Genomic DNA, 23,390 nt, shown 5'->3' with positions numbered 1-23,390 from the left:
GAGTTCGAAATTAATAAAAGAAATAATCGCACGGGACAATATTGGTTGGTGGGCCTGTGTAACGAGATGGAAACACTTATGAATGAATATTGGTGGACGGGCTCAGTGGGATCGGGGAAAGGAATAAGGTGGCGATCGTGGGGAGGTTTGTGTGCTCCTAAAATGGTTGGGGGCATGGGCTTCAGGAGGCTGCATGAGATGAACCTTGCATTATTAGGAAAGAAGGCCTGGCGCCTTATTACGAATCCCACCTCGTTGGTTACTAAGGTATATAAGGCTCGCTATTATCCGCATACAGATTTTTTTGAGGCAAAGGATGGATCTAATCCGTCTTATATTTGCCGTGATTTGTTGGCTGGGCAGAGCACGATGAGGGATGGCTGCCGGCGAGCAATTGGGAATGGCTATGATACGTCGATTGGGAATACACCATGGCTTCCTGATGATGATGATCTGTATATACACACCGACGTGCCCGGAGAGCTTGCAAATGCTCCGGTTTCATCATTACTTAACATTGAAGGTATGTCATGGGATAGGGATTGTGTGAGAGATATTTTCATTGAGCGTGATGCTGAGTTGATTTTGAAAATCCCTATTAGTGTCCGTAAACCTTCTGATTCGTGGGTTTGGCATTGGGATAATAAATGGGCTTATACGGTTAAGTCCAGCTATCACCGACAGGAGGGTGTATTGCATGATGATAGACCATGGATGATACTTTGGAATGCCAATGTACCACCAAAGGTTAAGTCCTTCGGGTGGCAGTTGGGGTTGTCTTTTTTGCCAACCCAGGATGCGCTAAGAAGGAAACATCTTGTTTGTAATTTAATGTGCCATATGTGCAGGCAGGAGGAAGAGACGACTTCTCATATTTTTGCAGCTTGTCCAGAGTCTATGCGAGCTTTCACAATGGTTGGCTTGCCGATCACAGCTAGAGCTGTCGGGTAATGTACTGCATGAGTGATTTTTTGGCTGTCTATCTGCGTTGCAAGCTGATTTAGTACCTAAATTTTTGATGGTGTGCTGGGGGATTTGGTCTAGCCGGAATGCATGTGTTTGGAAAGGGGCGGTTTTTGATTTAATCTTGATGGTCAATCATGCACTTATGTTTCTTGATCATTGGGTGGCGACAAATGAATCTACATCTGTGTCGGCTGTTTCACGCCAAGTTGATCGCTGGAGGAGGCCGCAGGCGGGCAGACTAAAGATGAACACTGATGCCGCCATAAATCTGACTAATAACACCATGGGCTTTGGCTGGGTTGTAAGGGATGCTGATGGTACGTTTCTGGTTGCGAGGAATAAGACTGTGCCCGGCGTCTATGATGTGAAGGTAGTTGAGGCTATGAGCATGCGGGAGGCTCTGAGTTGGTTCAAGAACACGGGGCTCGGGGAGGTTGATGTGGAGACAGATTCACAGCTTTTGTATAATGCTCTTAATGGACCTCCCTTTTATTCTGCGTTTGGTTTGTAACACACACGTTTCTTAAAATTGATTCGCTACCTCCCGAAGGTGCTAGGAGCATTTTAGCGTCAGTCTCTCAGGATAAAATAGATCATAACTTTTAGTTTGAGCACTCAAATATATAGTCCGACGAGCACTTCATTCCTTTTTAGGAAGTGTTGACAGAATTTTCTCGTAAGAAAAGAGTTGAGATCAGAGAGAGGTAGAGAGAAAATAAAACAAAATTTTGAAGTTCTCAAAACCCGCAGGTAAATAATATGCCCAACACCTAGGTGTTTATATATGAGATTTAGAATTTAATAGCAATAACAACGACATTAGCATCTGAAATAAATCATATATGTAACTCCCATAACCTGCAACTTTAATATGGAGTTTAATTCTCAAAATTAAATTGGAATTAATTCCTACGGATCAGAATTAGTACTACCAGAATGGTATTCCGAGAAGTACTTCAAGCAGTACCCATGAATAGTAGTTCGAATAGTACCCACGAATAGTTGCTTGAAGGTTAAGAATAGTCAACTATTCGGTCAAACCGAATTGTCAAAAAAATCTGAACAGTCAACAACCCGAATGGTTGGTTTACTCTTCTGATTTGCTGCTCGGACAATGGCTCTGAGTTGGAAAAAATTAGACAAAATATTGGCATAAGGCTAGTCAATTTTTGGACTGCATTCGTGCCCGTAGGTGCTGGCGTACACAAGTCAAGCTTTTTCAGACTCATTTTGGGATTTGATTCGCATACACCTATGCGCGAGAGTGAGCCTATATGCTATACAACTCAACCTCCTTCTAAAAGGCTCTTGTATATATAGTGGTGCAAACTCATCTCCAAACCAATGTGAGACAATTGTTTTTACTTTTTTACAAAGCATTTTCACCTTTATTTTCCAACTCAAATGCGTCTACTTTGAGAATCGATTTTTCATTCACCATTATCCGTTTTGAGTGTACAATATATCAATTTCTTCACCTCACTATGAAAAGTGCAAAATTTGACACGATCCAAATTGATAGTGGGCCTCACATATATTTGTACCAGAAAATAGCCACTTAAATGTCATCTTATGCTAAAAGTTCCAACACTATTTATATGCATAAAGTTCAATATTTGTGTGAAAGTGTTTTGATGCATAGTCCGCGGTAAAATTTGAATGTGACTATAGTGAGTTTTTTGCACTTTTAGTCCCACAACTATAGTGGCACTGACAGAATTGATCCACGACTTTTGAACCTTGCAATTTTAGTCCACGACTATTGATTTTTTTGCAAAAATGGTCCTTCCGGCCGCTTTACGTCAAAATTTCACCGAAAAAAAAAAATTCTCTATTTTTAGTCAGGTTAAAATTGACATTTTACTTATCTCAAAAAATTAAAAGAAAAAAATTGATATTTGACTACATACAATATTACTGGGCTACATACTACTGTCCCAGGCAGCGGAGTACATGTACCACTCCAATGCTGCTGCTGGATAACCCAACTAGCCAGGGGAACGCCACGGCCGCTCCGCCGCTTACTGACAGCCCTGCCTGCTCCAGGAACCCCGCCGCCTGGGGCAGTAGTTGTTGGATATTGGTGAATAAATCGAAACACAAAATATATATAAAATATAAATTTGTCCCGAAAAAATGAATTTAATTTATACAAAATTAATTCCAACCAATTTTGGTACGAAACCAAAATTACATATATATACAACGTATATATATATTAACCAAATAGGGATTTATTTTATCAAAATAATCCCACCACAACTAGTACAAAACTAGTACAAGGATTTAATCGATCCGAGATTAATCCCACCACTTGGTCCGAAACCAAGAACAAAAATAAACAAGAACGGGTTTCTAACCTGAGGTTTCAACCCAACGCGAAGAAACAAGAAGAAGCAGAGGAAGCCCGAGTCGTGTGTACACACACTCTCCTTAAAACCGATTCGCCACCTCCCGAGGGTGCTAGGATCGTTGTGGCGTCAGTCTCCCAGGATAAAACGGACTACGACTTTGGCGTTCGAGCACTCCAACCCAAAGTCCGACGAACTAGAACACAAGTTGAGCACTCCGATGTTTTACGGAATTGTTGGCAGAATTTTTCCTTCGTAGCAAAACAATAGTTGAGAGTAGAGAGGAAATAAAAAGGAGGAATTTTGAGAGGTTCAAATGCATGAGTTCCAAACCATTCTGCCAACAACTAGTATTTGTAGGGATAGAGAAATTTAGTAGCATTATAATGGCCATTAACCAACATAAATCCAAGATTTAATAATTGGATAATAACGTTTGAAACGGTCGTAATTATTATCGTAATAATTCCAACGGTCACGAACTTAATACGCGATTAATTCGTACAGATCACAACGACCCGTTTCAAAATATCTGAGTGACCGAGAAGTCCGTACAAACCCGAAGGTTTAACGAATTGGGACCGGAGACCACACCCGAGTGGTCCGCAAGCACCGAAACGGTGCAGCACGAAAGAAGCTCATGAAAGGAGAGAACGAAAGGAGCTCACAACTCCAACTTTCAGCATGAAACTAAAGCTTATAATTAAGCTTTCAATTTTGCATGCACTTTCGTCCAGCATGAAAGCATAGCACGAAAGGTGCTAAAAACGCAATTCACTAATTAAGCAAACAATGCTTAATTACTTAAGCTTTAATCAAGCTTATTTCGTGTACAACGAATCAAAGCTTAATAACAAGTTGCTAACTTAATTAGCAATTAGCTTAAGATTTTGGCTTCTCCCAAATAGGTTCACTTTGAGAATCAATTTCTCATTCACCTATTACCCATTTTGAGCGTACATTATATCAAATTCTTCGTCTCACTACGAAGAACCCGAATCCACTTTGACTCGACCCAAATCGGAAGTGGACCCACATATATTTGTACCACAAAATAATCACTCAAAATGCCATTTTTAGCTAAAAATTCCAACAGTAGTATGTAGCCCAGTAATATTGTATGTAGTCAAATATCAATTTTTTTCTTTTAATTTTTTGAGATAAGTAAAATGTCAATTTTAACCCGGCTAAAAATGGAGAAAATTTTTTTCCTGTGAAATTTTGACGGAAAAGTGGCCGAAAGGACCATTTTTTCAAAAAAATCAATAGTCGTGAACTAAAATTGCAAGGTTCAAAAGTCGTGGATCAATTCTGCCAGTGCCACTATAGTCGTGGGACTAAAAGTGCAAAAAACTCTGACTATAGTTGCAAGTATACTATGAAGTAAGAAAAACAAGTTTTATTTATTGAATGTATCATTTAAAACAATCAAGATTACTATCAAAGCGGATCAGCCTGCCCCACCGTGGGCCTAATTTCTTGCGGGCTTTTGAGGGCCAACTCGTAGGCTAGGTTCATGCAACTCTAGTTTGCCCCACGCTAGTTGGCAGGCCTTGGGGTTTTGTTTATTTGTTTTTGTTTTTGTTTATTATTATTTTTTTTTTTTGAATTCATGTGAAATTAAGTAAATAACTTTAAAGACCTTTTCTCTCCCTGCGACCTAGGGTTTTCTACTTCCCCCCCTGCGATCTAGGGTTCGGCCTACGTGCATGCGACAATAACACCATTGAAGTTGCTTGATCTGTTTTCGATGGACGTCCAGGAGATAATAGCGCATACTGCAGACATCACGTTAGACGACGAGGAACAAGGAGTCCGATTCGAAGATGAAGTTCTCGGCGACCAAACCCTACCGGCGTCGAAGCAAACTTGGAGCATTGTTGGCCGTTTTTTAACGGACCGAATCCTCAAAACCGAGGTGATGAAGCGTGTTATGGCTTCGGCTTGGAAACCACTCATGGGCATTGAGATAACGGATGTGCAACCCAATTTGTTCTTGTTCACCTTCTTCGATGAACCGGACATGAGGCGTGTTATAGATGAGGGACCTTGGGCGTTTGAGAATGCGACGCTACTATGCCAAGTCCTGAACGATGGTGAAGATCCACTGCAGGTTAGTCTAAATTCTGTGGACTTATGGGTTCAGGTTTCGGATATCCCCCTGGGATACCGCACGGTGAAGGTTTTGGAGAGAATCGGGAACTATGTTGGGGTCTTTTTATGTTATGATGAACGAAATTTTGAGAGGCAATGGACTTCCTTCTACAGAATTAGAATCACCCATGATGTCTCGAATCCCTTAAAACGGCGGATGAAGATGATTCTAAGGGATGGATCGTGGACATGGATTAATTTTAAGTATGAGCGCCTCCACATGTTTTGCTTTTTTTTGTGGGAGAATGGGCCACACGAATAAGTTTTGCTTGCAAGCTCGCCGTTCGTTGTTGAATTCGGAACAATACCCGTTTGGCGTGTCAATGAGGGTGGGGGGTTCTAGTCCAGCGAAATTGTTGGGGGAAAATGGTTTCAATTGGGGCAGGAGAGGCGGCGTGAGATTGGCTATGGGGGTGAGGGCGGGAGATTGGCGGTGGGAGTCGGGGTTGGAGGGGATGGGAAGTCTCGGGTGGAGGTTGGTAGGGCTGCGGTATCTGGGATGGAGTCGGGAATTGAGGGTGTGGGTGGGATGGGCGGTGAGGGAGTTGCTAGAGAGGGGGAGGGAGTTCGGGTGGATCCGAAAAGACGAAGGACGGATGTCGGGGAGGTGAGTGCTTTGAATGGGAATATGGTTGTTGATTCTGATTCTTTGTTGATGGCGGGACCTGTAGAACAGGTCCGCCGGTCCCAATGAATACCTTAAGTTGGAACTGTCGTGGCTTGGGTAATCCACAGACAGTTCGCGAGATTGAGGACATGGTGTCCTGTAAGAAACCCGACTTTGTATTTCTCATAGAAACCAAGGTTAGCCGAGATCATGCTGAATGACTTCGGGTTAAACTTGGTTTTGATGGACTTTTTGTATTGACAGTTCTGGTTTGAGTGGTGGTTTGGCTCTATTGTGGAGAGCGAATAATACAGCAAGATTGATGAGTTATTCCACAAACTATGTGGATGTTGAAGTGAGTATACCGGGGTTTGAAAAATGGAGAATGACGGGTTTTTATGGATTTTCACAGAGGGGTCAACGGAGAGACTCTTGGGACCTTATTCGTACTTTAGCTGGCAGATCAGATCTACCATGGGTGATGATTGGAGACTTTAATGACTTACTATTTCAATCTGAGAAGCGAGGTGGAAACCCTCATCCTGAGAGTTTATTGCATGGGTTTGGTGAGACTATAGAGGAGTGTGGTTTAGCGCAGATGCCAATGACGGGATATCCGTTTACTTGGGAAAAACGGAAGGGCACACCGAATTGGATAGAGGAAAGGTTAGACAAAGTTTTGGCTAACCAGAGTTGGCGTGAGAACGTGCCGGATGCTAGTGTGCAGAATATATTAACCCGACAGTCGGATCATTCTGCTCTTTTCCTTGGGATTCTGAATCTTCGGGAAAGGACGGGTGGTTTGAAAAGAGGGTTTCGTTTTGAGATGGCATGGCTGCATGACGAAGGATGTAGAGATGTGGTGGAGAAGGCATGGAATGAAGGTGGAGGAAGGGGGTTGCAGGAGTGTATCTCTCTTTGTGGAAATCGTTTAACGCGCTGGGGAGGAGAGCGTTTTCATAAGTTTGGTGAACGAATGAGGAACTTACGGAAGGAGCAATTACATCTGAGGGGGTGTAATGACCCAGTCTCATTAGCTGAGTTCCAACGATTAGAGGAGTGCCTGAGTTGTATTGAAGCCCAGGAAGATACATACTGGAGGCAGAGAGCCAAACAGCATTGGCTTAAGAACGCGGATGCTAACACGAAATATTACCACAGGTATGCATCTCATCGCAAGAAAAAGAATACTATTGTTAAAATTATGAATGATAGTGGGGATTGGGTTGAGGGTGAAGCCATGAGGAATATTATCTTCAACTATTATAAGAATATCTTTACCTCTGGTTCTCCAAGTAATAATGGGGAATTCTTTGGAAATATAGGCTCTCGTGTAACACAGGTACAGAATGAGTTGCTCTTGCGGCCCTTTGATGCTAGTGAGGTTAGGAGTGCTCTATTTTCCATGTTTCCTGACAAAGCACCAGGACCGGATGGAATGAATCCGGGGTTCTACCAGCATTTTTGGGATGTAGTGGGTGGTGATGTGTCGACCTATATTGTGAATTGTCTTAATACTCGCTCGTTTCCTGCTAGCCTAAATGATACGAATATCATATTAATCCCCAAAAAGAAATCCCCTGAGGTGGTCTCAGATTATAAACCGATAGCGCTGAGTAATGTGATATACAGGATTATGGCTAAGGTTATAGCTGCCAGAATGAAACCACTTATGGGGGATATTATATCTGACACCCAAAGCGCTTTTATATCTGACAGATTAATAACAGATAATATTTTGATTGCTGCCGAGGTTGGCCATTTTTTGAACAGAAAACAATGTGGAATCACAGGATGGGGGGCTTTGAAACTGGATATGGCGAAAGCCTATTATCGGATGGAATGGCCCTTCTTACGTAATATGATGCTAGCATTGGGTTTTGATGAAAGGTGGGTGGAGTTGATAATGCTATGTGTAACCTCAGTCTCATATAGTATACAGGTTGGTGGGACACGAAGTGAGCAGATCAGTCCAACTCGAGGATTGAGGCAGGGTGATCCTCTATCACCCTATCTCTTTATTATTTGTGCTGAGGGACTTTCATTGCTGTTACAACAGGCACAGTCGAGGGGAGATCTACATGGTTGCATAGTAGCTAGGGGAGCCCCCCATGAATCCCACCTATTTTTTGCAGATGACAGTTTACTCTTTTTTAGAGCAACTGCACAGGAGGCTGGTGTGGTAAAACAGTGTTTATCGGTGTATGAGGAAATGTCTGGGCAAGCAGTGAATTATTATAAATCAAGTATTTGCTATAGTAAGAACACGCGGGATGATGACAGAGAGGAGGTTGCCAGTATCTTGGGAGTGGTGCAGGCTCCGAATTTTGGGAAGTATTTAGGACTTCCATCATTTGTGAGCAGGAATAAGAGAGCAGTTTTCTCATATATTGATGACAAGATTAGACAACGAATTGGGTCATGGAATAAGAAGTTGCTTTCACAGGTAGGTAAGGAGGTCAATTTGAAAAGTGTGGCACAATCTATGCCCACCTTTTCTATGAGTGTCTTTTTATTACCTATGAATATTTGCACAGCTATTGAGAGAACTATGAATCGTTACTGGTGGAGATCTAAAGATGACCAGGGTATCCATTGGAAGGCATGGGATAAATTATGTATCCCTAAGAAATATGGGGGATTGGGCTTTAAGGAATTGCATGCCTTTAATTTAGCTATGTTGGGGAAACAGGCCTGGCGTTTACTCACGAAACCTGAATCGCTGGTATCCAGAATATTTAAAGCCAGGTACTATCCAAAAGGGTCATTCTTTGATGCTTGTATAGGGAATAACCCAAGTTTCTGCTGGCGTAGTATTATGGCTGCACAAGAACTAATTTGTGGAGGAGTTAGGCGCAGGATTGGGGATGGAAAGGCAACTCTTATATGGGATCATCCATGGCTTCAGGATGAGAATAATGCGAAGATAATAACTGAAAAACCACCACACTTGGCGCAGGCAACTGTTATGGGGTTAATGGATCAGGAAACGGATTCATGGGATCATGACATTTTAACTGATATTTTTATTCCGGAGGATGTGACACGAATATTGAAAATACCTGTGTCACCGGATTATGAGGATATGTGGTATTGATATGGAGATATAACAGGTGAATACTCGGTTAAAAGTGGTTACAGACAAATAGTGGGGAATTATGTTCAAACAACGGAGATGTTTGATAAATGGCCCAAATTATGGAAGCTCAAAGTACCCCCAAGATGGAAAACATTTTTATGGAGAGCCTTGAATAATATATTACCCACTACAAGGAACCTGATTATAAAGAGAGTTTGAAATTGACCCAACATGTGCTATGTGTGGGATTATGCATGAGGATACTATGCACTCTTTGGTCAGATGTGATTATACAATGAACATTTGGGCACAATCTAACCTTCCAATTCCCAATATTGTCACAGATATTTTCCATGTTTGGTTTAATGAAGTATTAAATATTCTAGATGTTGATGGAATTATTTATGCAGTGGGTCTATTATATTATATATGGCGAGCGAGGAATGGGGCTGTATGGGATGCATGCTTACCCAGACCACGGAAGATAATTGCAACTGTAACCATAGCGATCCGGGCATGGCGACTTGCACACCCGGACCGCACGCAACCGCAACTGGCTCGACGTGGATTTGCCACGGCAACCACCGAACATCTCCAAGGGACGGACGGCCAGCCTGCTGCCGTCACTGCCGCAAGTCACATGGCCACCTCCTCACTTGTAGCCCATGGAAGCATACGGAACAGATGTTATTTTGATGCGGCATATTTCCATACCACGAATAAAGCAACTGTAGGGGCAATCCTCCTAGACGAACAGGGGTCGTATATCTCAGCTTTACAGGCGCCATTGATAGACTGCTTCTCCCCTCTTATGGCAGAAGCAATTGCATGTAAAGAAGTTTTATCTTGGCTATGGGATCGTGGGGAGAGATCGGTAGACCTCCTAACAGACTGTCTGTCACTACAACAATATTTATCACTTGCGAAGGATACACCTCGTTCATACCTTGGCTATGCCATTGATACCTGCAGAAACCGGATGGTTTCCTTTGATTATGTTTCGATCAGTTTTATTCCTAGATCAGATAATTGTTTAGCATATGTTTTAGCCACTTCGGCCTTTAATTACTCAGCTGCTATGTATTCGGACTCTGGCCCGCTAGACTCTATTTCAACGTATTTTCAATAAATGCCGCACAGGCTCTTTTCAAAAAAGTAAATAACTTTAAAAAAATGACAAGAATAAAAATATTAACATTGCGAATTTGCAATCCAACAATAAGTCAATAAAATTTTCAAAAAAAAAAACAATAAGTCAATAAACATATTAAAATAATGTTCAAGTTCAACTTTTAAAGTTATTAAATTCAAAACAATGAAGTAAACTAAAAATATTAATATTTAAAGTTCATAATCACATATCAATTCATTAATCATTACACACACCAGTCCAAAACAAACTACGTTTCAAAAAATTTAGTTGCAACATGAACAGAAACATCTTCAACATCACCATCATCACTTATCCAAAAATTAAGAAATTTGAAAACATATTATTGTTTATGATAATTAAATTATTAAAATGTTGAATAAAATATTATATAATTTAGTGAATTACCCTTATCATATAACTCAAAATCGCTTAACCAATTGCGAGTTCAAATCAATGCTTAAACATTTGAAGGAAGCGCGCGCGCGCGCGCACACACACACACACACATATATATATATATAGAGAGAGAGAGAGAGCTGCAGGTCTTAGCGGGTTAGGCCCGCTGTTTAGCGAGCCATCTTTTTGTGGCCCTAACCCGCCCAACAGCAAGGCAGGTACAGGCTAGTCCGCGGACTTCAGCCCACTTTGACTAACCTACAAGATTCACATTTCAAAATCCTTACAATGTTTCAATTCCAAATGTAAGAACATGCCCCTTATTGTGATTTTTTTTTTTTTTTAAAAAAAAAATGTTTCCTGAAGAAGAGGAAGTGGCCATCTCTATACAATAGTTACACAGCATATTTGGGCAAGTGTTTCATTGAGAAATGACAAGCAAACAATAGTTACACAACATACATGAGCAAGTGTTTCCTTGAGAAATGAGAAATTTAGGAAACACAGATCTTAAGCAATGCTGAATTTCAATCAAATCTACGCATACATATAACTAAAGGATTTGTTCCGTCTCAGCTGAAAAGTTTAAACTGATAATAAGACTGAACATATATTATTTATATATATTTATGCTCGAGGCTTATGACCCGCTATGCAAACCGCTGAAGTCCAACCGAATGTAGGCAAGAACACGACCACACTGTCACTTAGTGATTGTCATTGAATTTTTTTTAGCTTTAGTTGCAAATGTCTCTGCTACCAAAAGGGGGAAAGCAATGGTTGCATCACAGAGTACCTGCATAGGACAGAACAACAAAAAATGTTTTGTCATAGCTTGTTCAAATAAGACACTTAAAGAGAGAAAAATATTTCAAAAATGGTTAGTTATGCTTTGGCATTGCTAACCTTCACAGCTTTGGCTCCATCGCGTATTTTACCCCACGACACAGCTTCATCAGGGCTGGCACCAGAATCGCTTCCATCAAACTCCTGGGCCGTGTTGATGTAAACTGCAAAATCTAAACCATTGCGCATCATATTCGCGTTACAGATATGATGTTTAGGCAGCCCTCCGCCAAGGATAAGCGCTCCGGTCTTCCTAGAACCGGCATTAACAGCCTCACCATCCATAGCCCTGACATCTAGTAATTGACAAACTAGAATAGTCAGTTATGAATTTGTTGTTAACTAGCTAGTTAGTATTAGGGCAGGCAAAAAGATGAATTACCTCCTACAATGTCAATGATTAGACCAGGATGATGGTCTGAATTATCTGCAACTTCCTTTTTGAAAGAATGGAAGTATAGCATGTCTCCTATAGAGCCATCAGTTAAACTAGGACAGAAGACAGGAATTCCGTTCTGGATAGAGAGCAAAGAAAGTCAGAATTTCTTTTAGGATCAAGCACTTACCATTACCACTATGCCAAAAACTATAACTTATAATGAAGGCGCAATTTTATTTTCTTATAGGCTGTAATCACATTTTCAAGACACAGGGTGCTGGACTTAGCCCTTCATCGACTTTCGCCCAACAATCCCCTAGCCATTAATTGATGGACTTGCCCGCATGGGCAGCTCAGTTGGTTACATGAGTGAATTTGAGAACAATGACCCGGGATCTAGTCTCACCAGCGGCAGAGTGGGAACAACCTCTCAAAGTGAGGGGAGCTCGAGTCTCACTAGCGACAGTGTGGGAGCAACCTCTCAAAGTGAGGGGAGCTCCTTATGTGCAATATGCAAATGTCTAGCTTCTATGTTATTGGCTCTCAAAGTGATCTCAAGCTCCTTATGTCTAGCTTCTATGTTATCGACTCTCAAAGTGATCTTAAGCTCATTGTGCGCAGTAAGCAAATGTCTAGCCTTTATGTTTTCAGTGTTCAACTGAGTTACCATGATTTACATCCCCTCAGATGCTCTCGGGCCAGGACGTGGGGGGGGGGTGGGGGGGGGGGCCTTGGGGTTGGGGATTCAACCTTTTGGGAACGACCATCAATTACCACGATTTACATTATCTTAGATGCTCTGTCAGGCCGGGGCATGGGTCACCCTTGGAATTGGGGATGTAACCTTTTAGAAACAACAATCAATTGATGGACTTGACCCTTTACCGACTTCCGTTATACCACTTGTTAAGATCAAGTGCTTACTAGTACGCCAAAAGCTAATAAAGTTGCACTTTCTTTCACTACAAGGTATAACTTTTACCGTAGTGATAAATGCTTGATCCTAACACACTCTCAGCGTAACAACAATTGTTCAAGGCAAACAAAATTAAATTGGGAAGGTACCTTGTATGCCCAGTATAAATATGACCTCTCATCATTAATCTCTTTCCCAAGGCGAGCAATTACTTTAGATGGTGTCCATAGTACATTCTGTGTAACAAAAAGAGAAAAAACATCATAGGGTAATGTCCCGTTGTCCCTGTAAGTGTGTTGTGTGGCATAGAAGACCAATACCTGTTTAGTTTGCTCTTCATACATTTGGTCAAAAATGGGAATGATCCAGTTTTCAAATTTGCAGTAATTGTCATTTGGAACCAACAAGTTACCAATGCGGTTCAACCCCTTTGAGCGTAGCATAGAACCTTGTAACGAAAAATCGCCTTTATAAGTTGGCGCAAGACATTTTATGAGATCCTCCTCTATACCACCGGCTGTTGTCACCACTACATCAACCTGCAAGCCGACAAGATGATGGACCGTATTATATCAGAGGTTTATGTTAGGATCAAACGCTTACCATTATGTGAAAAGCTATAGATCACAGCAAAGTTCACAACTTTATTTATTTATATACCACCATCACATTTTCGAGGGCAAATTATCTTGTGGACCCGGCCGGTACATATTACAAGGTGTATTCGGATCTAAAAATACACAAATTCTATATTGAATGTTCACAATTTACATACTGAATGTTTACAATTTACATACTAAATATTCACAATTTAATTTGCATTGTGAACATGTATGTAAATTGTATATTTTGAACTCGGGTCCACCTTGCAAGGTTGACCCAGATTCATCATATAATTGCTAATTTTTTAGAAACAAGGTGCTGAACTTCGCAAATTATGCAGTGCAACCGTGTGCACCATGTATGGTGCACACAGTTGTAAAAACGATATCGTTTTGACTAAAAACATGCGTCCCACTTTTAAAAAAAATTTCAGGTTCGATTCCTAGCAATAGCATTTTTTTTGTGCATAATTTGAATTATATATCCACAATGAATGAACTAAATATCCATAGTGAATGAATAACTAAAAATCCAAAATGAATGAACTAGATATCCACAATGAATGAACTAAATATCCACAATGAATAAACTAAATATCCAATATGAATGAACAACATAATGATGTTGAGGGGAATCGGAACTGAATTTTTTTAAAATGGGACGCGCATTTTTAGTCAAAACGACGTCGTTTTGCATGGTGCACACGGTTGCACAGCATAACTATTGGCTGAACTTGGCCTTCACTAACCTCTGTCTAACAATTCTATAGCCACCAATTATTGGACTTGACCCTTTAACGGCCTCTGCCCAACAGTTTATAAATAGTGAAGTCCATATGATAACACACACATAAACACTAACCATGCGGTGCTGAAGGAGATAGCGAATCGTTTCTCGAACACCAGAAGAAACAAGATTGGATGTGAAGCCTAAGAAGATTTTGGTAGTCACTGAGTCTCTATAAGCAGGATCTTTCTCTTTAGTATTGCAGTCTTCCTTTGTGGGTTCATGGGAAAGCCTCCAATCAAGCTTTTACAGAAACAGATTAAATGGCAGTGTGTTAGCAATTGGAAATGAAGGAAGGCTTGAGCTGAACATAATCTAATGGAAATTGTACTCTTGACAGCCTGTTTGGTTGGAGGGAATTAAAATTCTACTCCCACTTAATTTCAAAGACAAACAAATTACTTTATTTGGTTGAAGGAAATTGCAAGTTATTCAATTACATTGATTAGAATCATGTGTGTCCATCTGGGCAAATTATGCCCTGGACCCGTGTCCACAATGAATTGTGGACACGGGCCCAAAACGACATCGTTTTTAAAAAAAAACGCGTCATTTAGTTAAAAAAAAAAAAAAAAAAATTCGCGCGCGTTTGCCGTTAACGGCGTTATTTTTTTTTTTGGATTATGAATGTACAGTTATGCCGTTATGAATGTACAGTTATGCAATTATGAAATTATGAACACAGAGCTCTAACATTATAAACTTACAATTATGAACATATATAGTGATAAAATTATGACCATGGAGCTTTAAAATTGTGAATATAGAGCTTCGAAGATTATGAATGTATAGTTATAGAGTTATAAATCTACAGTTATGGAATTATGAATTTATAGTTATGAGATTATGAATCTACAGTTATGGAATTTTGAATGTACAGTTATTGATCGAATTATGAACAAAGAGCTCTAACATTATGAACTTACAATTATGAACATATAGTGATAAAATTATGAACATAGAGCTCTAAAATTGTGAACATAGAGCTTCGAAAATTATGAATGTACAATTATGGAGTTATGAATGTACAGTTATGACGTTATGAATGTACAGTTATAGAGTTATGAATGTACAGTTATAGAGTTATGAACGTACAGTTATGGAGCTATGAATGTATAGTTATTAACATATAGTAATAAAATTATGAACATATACTTCTATAACAAAGTGGTCTGAAATTAATAAAAAAAAAAAAAAGAAGGAGATAACAGTACCGTTGCCTAACGGCACTGTTACCCGTGTCCAGCAAGCATGCTGGACACGGGTCCAACGCATAACGATTGGTCCATCTGGTAATTTCAATTATGCGGTTGTTGGAAAAAAAAAAAAAAAAGAATACCTTGAACAAAATTATCTTCCTCTTTTCTAACCTAAAATTGATTTTTCATTTGTCTGGTATAATAAGTATTGGCATTTTGATCTTTATATTACCTTTTAGCTTTCAATTTTCATGGATATCAAACAGTGCAATTAAAATTCTTAGTAATAGCTAATTACTGAAATGATCTCTTGACTATAGCAAAATTATTGACTTATTCACTATTTATTTTGATCAACTAATTAAGTCCCTCAACTTTAAAAATTTTAATCAATTTGATCCTCCGTTTGTTTTGTTGTTAGACATCCGTTAACTTGGGACCAAATTAATAATTTTACTATAGTCAAGAGACCATTTCGGTCATCACATGTACCATTTCCTTCGAAAAGTTAATTACCGATATGGTCCCTTGACTATAGCGAAATTACCAATTTGGTCATAAGTTAACGGATATCTAACAGCAAAACAAATGGAAACCCAAATTTGTTAAGATTTTAAAAGTTGAGAGACTTAATTGGTCAAAAAAATAGTCAATTACCAAATTGATAATTTCGTTATAGTCAAGGACCATTTTGATAATTAACTCTCTTAGTAATTATATTCCAACAAATCAAACACTAAAATTTAAATTTTCACACTTCTGAATTTCTATTCTTTTCCTTCCTAATTCCCTCCCTGCAACCAAACGCTGGTTAAAGAATCATACCATTTCATTAACAATTTGGATGGCTTTGCCAAGGTTGGATGCTTGGAAGCCAGTTGAGAGCAGGGAGTTGAGTAAGTGAGGATAGTGAACGCCATTGTTGAAATCATAGCCCTCAATTTTCATGCACCCTTCAAGGCTCTCTGATTTCTTAAATACTGCAGCGTGTGCAGAGTCCAAAGCTCCATTCTCTTCTCTAATGGTTTCTTCCCCCATTATATTGTTTACTGCCAATATAATCAACAACTTTACCACCATATATAATAAGGTATAAATCTCCAAGAAGCCATTAATGGTGAAAAGATAGATGAGCAAAAAAATGCATTATGCCTAAACTAAACCAAATTAAAAGGGAATTGAATTCCAAATTAAAGTATTCAGCCCCAAAAACTGCAAAACTTAGAAACACATTATGGACGCTTCCTATTATCATAGTAAGATAGGTATTCATTCCTACTATAACTATACTATATATGCATGATGAGAATAAAGAAGTGTACCTAATTGGCTTTCAGCTTGCCCAGATCTCTCTCTCTCTCTCTCTCTCTCTCTGTGACGCTGAAGGAGTGGTGGAGTGGCTGTAAATAGCAGAGCTCGATCATCATTTTATAACAGCATGCATATGTGCATTATTGAAAAATGAAATTTAATTATTGAGAATAATTACCATTATCCCTATCTCATTTTTGAGGTTAAGTTTACTATTTATTGGTTAAAGACTTAAAAAGTGATTCATTTTACTTTTTTTTTTAAAAGCTAATTTCATGTGAGATGTGTAATACTTCTTAACTAAAATATAATTTTTTTTTAATAATATTTTAATTTATTTTATTTGTTGTGCTTAATGAAACAATTAATTTCACTTTTGGTCCCACAACTTTTAAGGTCTTATCACTTTTGGTGCACAACTTTAAATTTTTTTCATTTGGGTGCCTAATTTTGTTATTTTTATTAGTTTTGGTCATTCCAGGTCAAATTGACAGTGAAATGTTGTCGAATTTTATATTTTAGTGACAAAATCGTCATCCCACGAAAAGATCTTAATATCTAAACAAAAGAAAAATCATATTAAGAGAAAAAGAAGAGTTTGTCAATCGTCGACGCTATAAATCTCATAGATATGTGTCTAGTTTCTGCTCGTCTTCTCCATTATTCTCATCGATCAAAGCCCCATATATATAATTTTACAGTGATTTTGTTTATATATTGAAGTTGTTTCATTGGGATGATGATTTTTTACCCCTAAAAATATAAAATTTGACAACATTTCACAATCAATTTGGCCGAAAGGACCAAAACTAATAAAAAGTGATAAACTTCAAAAGTTGAAGGACCAAAAGTGAACTTAATTCTTAATGATACTTTTGATATTGTTTCTAAACATATAAATTTTATATACTAACACTAAACTAAATAATACAAATAATTAAGTTATAAACAAATTGAGTCTAGGCTTATATTAACTAACCCAATTGTTATATCGTGCACTAGGGTGCACAATGTATTGTGCGCCATAAAAATCTCATGTTTTGTATGTACATAATTGTATAGTAGAATACGCATAAACTCTTAACATAATACACATAATCTTAACATAATACATAATATACATAAACTCTTAACATAATACACATAAACTCTTAGGGCGTACAATACATTGTGCACCCTGGTGCACGATATAATTTGCCAACTAAACCCAACATTTAAAAAAAAAAAAAAAAAAAAAAAAAAAAGAACGAAAAGCTTATAAAAATTCAAATACCTTTACATAATAATATTGATTCACCATATCTACTATTTCTCCCCTAGAAATGAAGATTTTAAAACATCAAGGGGATTCCATGTAATTTCAATTCTTGAAATTTAAAAAATTGAAACATCAAAGAAAAACACCAACTTAAACATGAGAATTCACATTTTAAGAATTTAATTTTAGTGAATTAAACGGACTATAAATGATTTTACGATGTTGGTAGGGCCATAGGGATAAGGACATCATTTTGTTATACCAAATATTATTGTCACATGTGCTCTACAATATATCAGTATCAAATATATAATTAAATATATACTTTATGTGTAAAAAAAATTAGTATTTTAATCATGTGATGCATGAAAGAAATTATGTTATTATGAATTTAATTAAAAAATTAAAAAAATAAAAATATATTAAAATGTACAATATAATACTCCGTATTATAGTTGAACTTCACATATATTTTATCAAGTATATATTTTCATAGCATATAAAATTAAAATTAAAATTTTATATAATTAATATGATTTCTAATCATGTACATATTAAAATAAATTTATATAATTAAATTGATTTATTCCTAATTTCATTTCATATATATTATAATTCCAACAATAGTTAAAGAAATTTTATTAGAAATCGAAAGATGTAAATTTTGCTATAATAAATGAATAGTAAACACCACCTTATAATGTAATAGAGTTTCTATTGTATTTATTGTTTTCTCAACTTTTTATGTAATAACATTTATACTTACTCAAAATTTATTTATTTTTTCCTTGTTCATAATTCTTGAGTATTTATACACGTGCTACATGCCTGTTGATATTTATATTTGTTTGTGATGGTGGACTGCCTCCTGCATGGCTGGCATGTGCTGGCAAATTATGTCCACACAATGTTGTGTGGATCATAATAAAAAAAAATACATTGTTCTTATATTGAATATATATTATACGAAATAATGTACTTTCAGTATTTAAATAATATATTTTACTTAAATATAATATATAATTAATATTAAAATTATATTATTTGTGTGTTAAATATATATTATTTGATAGTATATTTATTCAGTTGTGTAGATCATGGTCCATACAATAAAGATCCGCATGTGGTGTGGTCGGAGTTTAAAATTAAAGTACATACTACCTAATATTTCCTCTGCACCTGAAACATGTGATGTGATCATATACTAAAATTGATCCGCCCCGCTGGACTGATTTGCTTTGTCATTATTATGGAACAAATTATATGGTCGAACAAGATTCATCATTTATTGTGGAGCAAATTATATTTATAATATAGAGTTAATGAACAATTTGATCCCTCAATTATTAGCGAACTGTCAATGTAGCCTCTCAATTGCTTATTCATTGATTTGGTCCCCGAAAATAATTATTTTTAGTCGATTTCGTCCCTCAGGCCGTCTTTCGTCGATGGCCGGAGGAACTAAATTGACTAAAAATAATTGTTTTGGGGGACCAAATCGATGACCAGAGGGACTAAATCGACTAAAAATAATTGTTTTTGGGGACCAAATCGATGAATAAGCAATTGAGGGACTACATTGACAGTTCGCTAATAATTGAGGGACCAAATCGTTCATTAACTCTATAATATATGTCTTCTATCTACATCTACAAATTTAATAAGAGCCAATAATGTTAGACTCTTAATAGTAACAAAAAAAAAATGTCGGTGGTAGTTGTTTTTTAAAATGAACTAGTATTTGTGCCCGTGCGTTGCACGGATTGAATTTGTTATAATATTTTAAAAATATTTAGATTGATATACAATTGTATAAATTATAACATCGAATATTATATAATATAATTAAAGAATTGAGTTGCACCGATTATGTTTTCTGATGTTATCAATGCTTGAATTCAAGTAAATAATTTCTCAATTAATAGCTAACGTGTAGATATACGCATTCGTTGCTACAACGGTAGAGATTTTATATATCAGTGTATATAATTTGTATTAATTGGGCTAATTAATTCGTTGTCTAGCAACTCAGTTATAGAAATTATTTATATGGAAGTTATATTTTCTATGTAGATATATAGCAATTTTGTCATCTTTGTTTATTAAAAAAACATAATATCAATGGCTTGAATTATACATTATTGAAAATCTCTTTGTAGACGACATTGGTAGTAGTAACGGGATTTTATTCATCCTCGTCTAGAGTTAAAACAATCAGACCATCAGGATGGGTGACTCGGGAAAAAGTCACATACAATTAACCGTGATTAAAGACTGATTTTTTCGGTAATAACTCAACGTGAATCATTGTTCACATCTTTGAATTATTTATTTTTTTCTTTACCTATTATAAACAGAAATTACGATATTTATCAAATTGTATTTTAAAAAATATATATAACATTTAGTCATTTACACATGTTATGAGGGGTTAAAAAATATTTTAAAAATATTTTTTATTAATATGTATTTTTATTTTAAAATATTTTCCAGCAATCCGAACACTCCATTAGCTTCCCATAAAAAACTGATAAAGAAAAGTCACTTCATTAAGAAAATTAAAATTAATTAAAGTAAATCTAATCATGCTATATTTAATTGTAACTGTATATTAATTTCAGAGTTAATACCCAAAATCGTCCTCGATTATAGTGGTTTTTCTCAATTTCATCCTAAACGACTTTGGTGACCTAATATCGTCCCAGACTTTTGTGTTTCGCTCAATTTAGTCCTTCATTTGTTATTCCGTCAAATTGGTGTTAAATAAAGGGACAATTCAATAATGTCAATATTGATCTCTCTTTACTTTCAACTTGTGAAGTACGAAATTCCTCTTTCTTGTACAAATTACATACACCCAGAATTACTTCCGAACCTGCAAATCAAATTTTATATTCGCAGTTTTAGGAGTAATTCTGGGAGTAATTTGTAAAAAAAATAAAAAAAGGATTTCACAGTTCACATGTCTATGAGTAAAGAGATGCCAATATTAAAATTACTGAATTGTCTATTTATTTAACACCAAATGGACAGAATAACAAATGAGGGACTAAATTGAGCAAAAACACAAAAGTCTTGGACTAAATTGAGCGAAACACAAAAGTCTGGGACGATATTAAGTCACCAAAGTCGTTTAGGACGAAATTGAGAAAAACCACTATAGTCGATGACGATTTTGGGTATTAACTCATTAATTTCATTTTGAAATCATTGGTTCACATATTTAATTTTTTTTAATTATTATAATTTATAAATAGAAAGGATATTGTACTAATTAATTTATGATATTTATCAAATTCTATTTTTAAAAAATATAAGATTTACACATGTTATTATGAGCGGTAAAAAAATATTTTAAAATTATTTTTTATTAGTAAGTATTTTTTAAAAAATAATTTCCAGCAACCCAAACACTCACTTAGTCTCCCATCAAAAAACTGATAAAGAAAAGTCATATCATTAAGGGAATTAAAACTAATTAAAGTAAATGTAATCATGCTATATTTATTTGTAACTGTACATTAATTTCATTTTGAAATTATTGGTTCACATAGTTGAATTATTTATTTTTTATTTAATTATTATAAACATAAATGATATTTTACTAATTCATTTATGATATTTATCAAATTGTATTTTTTAATTATAGTGCTTTATCCATGCATTGCACGGAATTTTATTTTTGTTATTATGAATTTAAAATAAAAATAGAAAAAAAAAAGATGTTAAAATGTACAATATAATAATATAGTTGGACTTTTATATATTTAGTCAAGTATCTATTTTCATAACATACAAAATTAAAATTTAAATTTTGTATGGTTAATATAATCTCTAATCATGTACATATTTAGATAAATTTATTGAAAGAATTCATATAATTAAGTTGATTTATTCCAAATTGTATTTCATATCTATATATGAAATTTAAAAATATGAATAATAATAATAACTAAGAGAATTGTACTTAGAAATCAATAAAAAAAATGTAAATTCTAAATTTTGTATGAATAAATAAATATTCTAATCAGACGCATATCCTTATATGATTTTATATTACTTTGTATATACACATAATATTTATTAATATGTATATAGGAAAGTCCTATAATATAATTTCATTAATTATAATTTATATTGATAGATTTATACTTAAAAATTATATTTAAAAATTTAAAGAGTATATGTATGTATATTTAAAAAAATTATAAATATTCATTTTTTGTTAATTTTATAATTTCATTTCTTTAATTATATTTCATATTTTATTAATTATAATTTAATGAAATTGTCACAAATATTTCTACGGAAGAAATTATATATTTCTCAATTTCATTAATCATATTAATTATAATTACCAAATTTGGTGGCAATTACCACAATAATTTCATTAATTATAACATTTGTTTTCTTCCAATATTTAAATACATTACCATAAAATTACCATAATAATAACACAAAAGAAGGAAAGAAAAATTATGAGAATAATCTATATCTATATATAATTAAAAGTAAAATCCTCCTAACCAAGTTTATCCCCAAAACTTAGGGGCATATATATATATATATATATATATATATATATATATATATATATATATATATATATATATATATATTGCATATTTACCATATATGCATATTTTGTGTTTATATAGTATAATTTTTGGTATCAAACATTTGAATGGTAATAAACGGGGGAAAATGTCAACATACAAATGATAATTCTTTCATTACTGTACTAATTTTAATGGTAATTCATTAATTACTATATTTCACGATGAGTCATTTTGTTCATGCCCATCATTTTTCAAAAAACATAGAAATGAAATAGTCAATTATTAAAATTGTTTATGATTTCGTTTTTAATTTTTGTTTAAAGTTAAAGATATATATTATCGGCGATTATAACATTTTTTGTATTAACTGAAAATTTGATATTTTCAAAATCAACTCAGCATCACGCTCAATGAAAATATCTCTCACACAATCCCTATCCCATGACGTACCTTCAATGTTAAGTAATGATGAAACCGGAGCATTTGCAAGCTCCCCAGGCACGTCGGTGTGTATATACGGATCATCATCATCAGGAAGCCATGGTGTATTCCCAATTGACGTATCATAGCCATTCCCAATTGCTCGCCGGCAGCCATCCCTCATCGTGCTCTGTCCAGCCAACAAATCACGGCAAATATAAGACGGATTAGATCCATCCTTTGCCTCAAAAAAATCTGTATGCGGATAATAGCGAGCCTTATATACCTTAGTAACCAACGAGGTGGGATTCGTAATAAGGCGCCAGGCCTGCTTTCCTAATAATGCAAGGTTCATCTCATGCAACCTCCTGAAGCCCATGCCCCCAACCGTTTTAGGAGCACACAAA

The 23,390-nt window shown here is 35.8% G+C and overlaps 3 protein-coding genes across 3 annotated transcripts in view; 1 reads left to right on the top strand and 2 right to left on the bottom strand.

Moving 5' to 3' along the window:
• Positions 1 to 5,340: 5,340 nt before the first annotated feature.
• On the top strand, positions 5,341 to 9,175 carry LOC109162719. The gene is made up of 5 exons (XM_019311404.1): positions 5,341 to 5,529; positions 5,857 to 6,147; positions 6,268 to 6,275; positions 6,343 to 7,462; positions 7,652 to 9,175. The coding sequence occupies exons 1-5, from the start codon at positions 5,341 to 5,343 to the stop codon at positions 9,173 to 9,175; spliced, it is 3,132 nt and encodes a 1,043-aa protein (XP_019166949.1).
• A 1,940-nt stretch (positions 9,176 to 11,115) lies between these two features.
• LOC109162871 (deoxyhypusine synthase-like) lies at positions 11,116 to 16,823 on the bottom strand. The gene is made up of 8 exons (XM_019311589.1): positions 16,758 to 16,823; positions 16,261 to 16,484; positions 14,312 to 14,479; positions 13,168 to 13,386; positions 12,997 to 13,083; positions 11,935 to 12,067; positions 11,613 to 11,848; positions 11,116 to 11,502 (listed from the first exon to the last, which is right to left on the bottom strand). The coding sequence occupies exons 2-8, from the start codon at positions 16,471 to 16,473 to the stop codon at positions 11,410 to 11,412; spliced, it is 1,149 nt and encodes a 382-aa protein (XP_019167134.1). The 5' UTR covers positions 16,474 to 16,484; positions 16,758 to 16,823; the 3' UTR covers positions 11,116 to 11,409.
• A 4,610-nt stretch (positions 16,824 to 21,433) lies between these two features.
• Positions 21,434 to 23,390, bottom strand: part of LOC109162718 (uncharacterized mitochondrial protein AtMg00310-like) — a 2,037-nt gene continuing 80 nt past the window's right edge. The window contains exons 1-2 of the mRNA XM_019311403.1: positions 23,014 to 23,390; positions 21,434 to 21,441 (exon numbers count right to left, since the gene is read on the bottom strand). The exon at positions 23,014 to 23,390 is cut by the window's right edge and continues 80 nt beyond it. Coding sequence (XP_019166948.1) covers positions 21,434 to 21,441; positions 23,014 to 23,390 — 385 coding nt within the window. The remainder of the gene's footprint in view (positions 21,442 to 23,013) is intronic.

Source organism: Ipomoea nil, unplaced genomic scaffold (assembly GCF_001879475.1).
Source record: "Ipomoea nil cultivar Tokyo-kokei standard unplaced genomic scaffold, Asagao_1.1 scaffold2957, whole genome shotgun sequence".
Taxonomy (NCBI): Eukaryota; Viridiplantae; Streptophyta; class Magnoliopsida; order Solanales; family Convolvulaceae; genus Ipomoea; species Ipomoea nil.
This window is presented reverse-complemented; position numbering and strand designations above follow the sequence as displayed.